At 40.7% G+C, this 6,903-nt stretch overlaps 1 protein-coding gene across 3 annotated transcripts in view; it reads right to left on the reverse strand.

Moving 5' to 3' along the window:
* LOC142141483 (uncharacterized) overlaps positions 1 to 6,358 on the reverse strand; it is a 46,369-nt gene extending 40,011 nt beyond the window's left edge. The window contains exons 1-2 of one of the 3 annotated variants that reach the window (XM_075200026.1): positions 5,987 to 6,358; positions 3,137 to 3,521 (exon numbers count right to left, since the gene is read on the reverse strand). In XM_075200026.1, coding sequence (XP_075056127.1) covers positions 3,137 to 3,425 — 289 coding nt within the window. In that variant the 5' untranslated portion in view covers positions 3,426 to 3,521; positions 5,987 to 6,358. Of the gene's footprint in view, positions 1 to 3,136; positions 3,588 to 5,986 lie in introns of all 3 variants that reach the window. The other 2 variants (XM_075200009.1, XM_075200017.1) reach the window with 2 other exon arrangements.
* Between the last annotated feature and the right edge of the window lie 545 nt (positions 6,359 to 6,903).

A 6,903-nucleotide genomic window follows, 5' to 3' on the forward strand; every position in this document is an offset into this window, starting at 1 on the left:
CAACCATACTGATATTCGGAAGCTGCAGGAATTAAGACATTTGTGAAACATAAAAATGAATAAAACACTGCATTGACACTACTGTATTTGATGTAATATGTTTACACACGAAGTACACTAATGTTTGTCATGAAACAATCCATTTGAAGTGGATCAGATGCCTGTAATTCTGGTCAGCAGATGAACGCTATCTGCTTGTCTACGGACATCATATGCAAATGTGGGCAGAAAATATGTGTGCCGTGCAGATTCTCTTTATGCCCTATGCCTTTATCTTTTACTGAACATTTGTAGAAAACGTAAAGTAACATAATCCCTGTTAATAATTAAGGTGTATTTTCCTTTTAATGTCTACCCTTCATGTAATTTTGACCCACTCTGTCAAGGTACATATCCACTTCCCAGTCCTTGGAATTGCCTCCAGAAAATCATTCTGTAACTGGGTTTGCAGGGTTCATTGGACAAGCACATGATGAAATGTTACTTCAAAGACCAACCTACTAACACTTCAGGACAGCGGTGTACAACAGTCCACCTGCTGCCCATCGCGCCTTGTCTTGTGGACCCCAGTCGTTACGTGACCTCCTCTGCAGCGTGTAGGGAGGTCAGACGGCATACCCAGAGGAGGAGGAAGTGCACTGTGCTCTCCTCCTTCCTCTGTGCGGCCCCTTTGAAAGCTCCCGCGACCCCCCAGCTACTTCATGTTGCCCCTCACTGCTTTGGGACTATCTGTTTTTTTCAATTAAACTTTTCAGTTTCACTCTAAATACTTAGCTTGGGTACAGATGGTAGATGCAAACAAACAGTCATTTTGCTAGCCTCGTATGAGCAGCTACTAGTATAAGGAATCACCACTTCCTTTAGCAAAAATCGGGTAAATGTTTACATACCGCGCTCGAAATACGGCCAGTTTTGAATAAGGTTGGTGTAACAGGTCAGATGCGTTCTCTATCATCTCCTAGTTGTAAGAGTATATAGCTGTATATTTGCATAAACACCTTTTGTGTGGATTAATAGTAATGCAAATGATTAGCAGTGTTGCATAGGATAGACAATGTTGGATTATCATTATTGCAGATTAAGTGACAGACAATGTTGCAACACTGCTAATCATTTGGATTTCTATTAATCCTTCACAATACTGAGTGCACATTGCACGACACACATAAGGTTTATACACACAAGGGGTATACTTACTAAACTGGGTTTGAAAAAGTGGAGATGTTGCCTATAGCAACCAATCAGATTTTAGCTGTCATTTTGTAGAATGCACTAAATTAATGACTTTTTCAAATGCGCTGTTTAGTAAATATACCCCAAGGTGTTTATGCAAATATACAGCTACGTACTCTTATTACTAGGAGAAGATAAATAACGCATCTGACCTGTTACAGCAACCTTGTTCAAAACTGACCGTATTTCAAGCACAATATGTGTACATTTACCCTGTTTTTACTGAATTGTTTGAAGTGCATCTAAAATGTACTTTTCTGCAAAAGTGCAACTAGAAGATGCACAATGCATTCCATTAAAAGTACATGACATAATCGCCAGCACATTGGAGGAAAAACAAATACCGCAAAACAGAGCCCTGACCCCTAAAGCACCTTTTTGATCCCTCTATCTAATTTAAAGTACCTAGGGGTAAATGTATGAAGCTTCGGTTTCTGCAAGTCGTGGAAATCGGCGACTTTGCAGGGGAAATTTAAAGCGGCGATGGTTTGTAAAGGTAAAAGTGCCTTTACGAGCCTTCACCGCTTTAAAAATCAGAGCTTCCTACATTTACCCTCTAATCTGCACTAAGCAAGGAATGTTCTTGATCTGCCAAACCCCTTCCAAAGCGTGATGCAAACGCTACCATTATAACCTATAAATCCATGTGTGAAGTCACTAAACAGCATTTGGCTGCATTAGTAAAGGATTATTTTCGCTGTTGGTATGGGCAAAGGTTCCTGTGACAGTGATGTCATGTGATCATTCAGAGCCAGTGTGCTAACAGCTAGCAATTTAATGACAACACAGAAAGTTTCTCATGTGCACATTGGGCATGTTTCTGTTCTTACATGAGCTGCTCACACTCTCATTAACACTAATTAATATTTATAGCTGTCCAGAAGATGGCCAAGTTCATGCTGAAATATGATAAATTGAATATAGAATAAACTATACACATGTAACACATAGTAACTGTAACATATGTTGTTATATTATTGTCCGTGTAAATGCCTGCTTAAGGTGCATATCTGTGTAGGCAACAGGAACTCTTTAAGTTTACCTGCTAATATCATGGTGCCATAGATCATCTTACGCTCTTTGCTGTAATGTTAGTGGTATGTTTAAACATTTCGGGATGCTGTGCCACAAATGTACTTTCCTAACTGTATTACCAAAAAAGAGTTGGAGCAAAACACTGGGGGCCTGAGTCATTAAGGAGAGTAAAGCATAAAAAAGGAGCAACTTTGCACCTGGGCAAAACCATTTAAATGTGGGGACAGATTTATTATTAGGGTAGGACATGTCCTTGATAAACTAAATTTCAGCGTAAAAATAAAACTATCAGGTATTTTTGTGCTACATGAAAAAAACAGCCAGTGTTTTCCTTACATGCAAAATAATAAACTAATTTGCACCCCTTGCATTGTAAAATGGTTTGTCCAGGAGCAAAGTTACTCCTTTTTTTGCTTTACATTCCTTAATGACTCAGGCCCTGGGTGTCTACAAGAACAGCATTTTTTTTTTAAATGTATTTTCCCAAATCTTTTTCAAATTTCAACAGCTCATGTGCGAGCCAAATAGCCGCCTCGCTCATCTGCATCTACATAGACTGCCGCAGTGAAGCCGTAATTTAACCCTTAGCTGTGATTTTTTTTTTTAGTAAATTGCAGTGAGAACAGATTTTTTATCACCAGAGAAAGGAGCATGTTGATAAAATATCAATATGCCCCTTGTGACTGGTGACAGATATCTTTTTATTAGATGTTGTATAGTTATATTATATTTTTCTGTATTACACAATAAAGCACTTTTGCATATAAAAAGCATTTACTTACCTTCCTTTTGTAACACATCACAATATAACTATCAACATAAATTAAATATTCCTATTATAAACAGATATAATGTACAATAATCTCACCTTTGAAGGCTGCCCAGTGCAGTGCAGTGTCTCCTTCAAAGTCACACAATTGTACTTTGGCACCTTTCCCAATGAGGTAACAACAAAGGGCTGTTTGTCCATATTGTGCAGCCGTGATTAATGGTGTACAGCCTTTCTGATCTTCTATGTCTAATGATACTCCTGCCTTCACAAGGATGTCTACCACTGCAATGCATCCATTAACTGCAGCCCAGTGAATGGGCCGCTGCCCCGACTCAGCCTGACTTGGTAGATCCACTGGTCCTTTACAATCCACAAAGATCCCCATCAGCTGTACAGATCCTGCAAGAGCTGCCCAATGAACGGGTGTGTGTCCTTTTTCATCATAATTTCCCAAAACTGAAGGGCCTTCCTCTTCAATAATCTGCTGGCATATTTTGAAGTCACTGTTAAGAATGGAACAACACTTGAGCTTGGCTTCAGATGACATCTAAGTTATTGGGGTGACAGGTACAGATGCAGTGTGAGAGTGCACTTGGAAGAGAACATGAAGGACTGAAAAAGATAACACCAAATACATCCTTGAATGACAATTCCATTCTTATTTAATTTTATGGATTAAAATCCTTCCACCAAGAGGCTGAACATGTTGATCACATGTTTGGGATGCCTGTTGTTTCGGAGTAGCCCACCACTGCCAATGCTGGTACCAGTCACCTTCTCCTGGGCTTGACACATACAGGGCTTATTGACCCGTTTTAATTACGCTGACCGGACGACTGCCATTGCTCGGCCACAGCTATATAATCAGTATTTTGAAGTCGAGTTAATGAGAGGTTATGTATATAATTACATTTCTCTGCGGTTTTGATCCCTGGATGAGGAACTATTACCGGCCATGGCAGAGGTGAGTTTATTCATAGCCATAAAATTCAATAAAAACTCTAAATTAAACCTATTTATGATGGTTTATAACTTCAATTTAGCAGAAATTTAGAGTGAAAATGTGTAAAAACAAAAAAAAACCATATCTGGAGACAACCATTATTTTTATGTAAAACCTCTTGCTCGCTGGCAGTGTGGTGTAGGTATACCCCTGCACAGGGGAGGGCTGGCAAATTTTAGCCCGGGGGACAAGTCTCGATTCAGTAGCCTATTTTCAATCGGAAAAAATGCAGTTGGCCCAGTGACCCAGCCCATGGTAGTCCAGTATGGGAGCGGCCTGGGGGGTAGATGCTCCCCTGTCCCCCAGACCAGCCTGCCCCTGCAGACCGTCTGCAGTCTCTTTAAGGCTAGATCAGTTCTCTCCATTTCATGCTCTGATAGGTTTAAAGTATACTCTCCTGGAATATCCGGGAGACAAGCGAATTAGAAGGAGACCTAGTGGTCCTGATAGAGAAGAAAACTCTCCCATAAGAGATTACCTGTCATAAGGTGAGCTGGACCATGATGTCATCTTCTTCACCAAGTCCTGCCCAGCCCCCAGTAATAACCTAGTAGTAGGGGCTTGATGAAAAAATTGCAGCATCGTGCCACTGCCATTAGGTGTGTATTGAGATAGGCATAACTTAATGTGACTGCCACCCACTTTTTGCCACAAACTTTGTCATCAAGTTCTGCCCACTTCGTCTTTTACTACCTTTACTCCAGATCTTCCAGGAAGCAAGGCAGGAAAAGTAGGAAGGTGTGGTTCAAGGTGAATAGAATAGCTGTCACTCTGGGGCTTCTCAGGGGCAGACTTAGTACATATGCCCTTGTTAGCCATCTTTCATGTAAGGCTTCACTGCCTCAGACCAACAAAGTTTGTTTTTACAGATTGGACGAGGCCTTGGTTTAAACCCAGCTGAGGTACCGCCTAACCCACAGTAGGTCACCAGCTCTAATGTTTTAAAGGGAACTTACACTCAATATGGCTATCCATTTACATCTTCTAAAACTTTAATTTCAAAAAGGGGAAAATTACATTAATGCTGAGTAAAGGGACATTTTATTTCCTTTCTAAAGAACACACAAACTCTGAGTCATACCATACAGACATGTGGTTTCTCATATAGAGAATGTACCATATACGCTGAGTATAACTGTATGCGTAGCAAGGCTAATAAGGCTATAATACCTAAATGCTAGCTAACAATCCTCTCCTGTTAATGTAATGGTGTAAATGGGTCTCAGAATCTACTTTTAAAACCCATTAGTCCCCTTTCCTTTCTCCTACAGATAAGCTATTTATCCACTAATACAGTCGGCCTTCTTGCTAAAAAGTAATTCAAGCGGCTATAAAGACACAGCTTGAAAGCTCACATGTAATGTGTGCACTGAGCTATTTTAAGAAGTCATTTTTACACGGTTGTGCCTCATACAATCTCCTTACTGTAAAATTTATGGTGTAAAATCATGGGACAGAGCATGTTACTGGGCACATGAGCAGAACATTTACAGTGAAGTTGTTTTAAGAAGGTCCACAATGCACAGTATAACTGGTCTTTAATTGTAAAGCCACATTATTTATCATCCCCATCATTAGCTATTTATATAGCGCTGTACAGAGAACGCACTCACATCAGTCCCTACCCCATTGGAGCTTACAGTCTAAATTCACCATAGATATGTGACAAATCCAACACTATTGTACACAGCCCCCATGTACAATGTGGGAAAATGGTTCTGCCTTAAGGCAGGTGCACAGAGCAGTTGCTGGACTGCAGGACAGTAAGGACAATGCTACAAAGTTAACATAATATATTAAAAAATGCAGTAAATATTTTGTATTTGTTCTATTAAAGCTCGGGAACACAACAGCAACGCGCAAGATGACTTTATGGTGTATGTTATACAATGGGCTGTACAATAAGTTTCTGTATTCCACTTTGGGGCTTTGGCAATACTTACGATTCCCTGACTGCCTTGAATATATCTGCCGTTTTTCTGCTATTGCCTTCCATTCCGACCCCCTCCACTGTTTCTGACCCCAGAGGTCTCCGCTGCCTTGTCCTCCAAGATCACTGTCAACTTCTCCTCCGTGCGCTCTCTGCTGCTCTCAGTCTCCAGTCTCCCTCGTTAGTCTCTGTGCAGAACTAGTCGCTGAATAGTGCGGAGCATTTCACACAACAATCTCCTCTTTCCGGCTGGAAGTTCCAGCTACTTTGTAGAATGCCCCGACCGGACGAGCCGCTGCAGGTCTAATCAGTCCGTGGTCATCGCACAGTGACACTATGCTGCATGCGGGGACTATGGAAAACTTTGCATCTGGTGTATGTGGAGCTGAAGGTAAACTAGATACTTCCTGTCGGGCCAGTGTCCCAGCGTTGCAAGCACATATCTCCAGGGGAGCTAATCACATGGCAACAATGTGCGGTCCAACAGTAACCACAATATACACAATAGTATATGTACTACACAGTGTTAGAACTGTTTCCAAATGGTCATAGGTGCATACATAGAGCTGCAAACGTTGTATTGCTTTTAAATACCTGCATAAGCCAAGTCTGTTAATTTAATTGTGTAAACATATCGGCCAACTTGATGATCTTGAGATGCTACAAAATATAAATCCTTGTTTAACAAAATATAAACAATATTTTTGAAACCAGATTGAAAGGGATGCTTGAAATAGATGAAAGCTTCAAACAGGAAATTATCAAGAATTGTATGTATACTAGTTACACTAGTGACACATGGGTGCAATGTTTTGCCCACATGCTTACACAGTCTATTTGCCTGCACCAGTGTGCCAGGAACTCTGTTTTTACATGCCGATGTGCAAGTAAACAGAGCATGTAAGGACCAAGATCAACAAGAGGATACCA

Source organism: Mixophyes fleayi, chromosome 1 (assembly GCF_038048845.1).
Source record: "Mixophyes fleayi isolate aMixFle1 chromosome 1, aMixFle1.hap1, whole genome shotgun sequence".
In the NCBI taxonomy this organism is placed as follows: Eukaryota; Metazoa; Chordata; class Amphibia; order Anura; family Limnodynastidae; genus Mixophyes; species Mixophyes fleayi.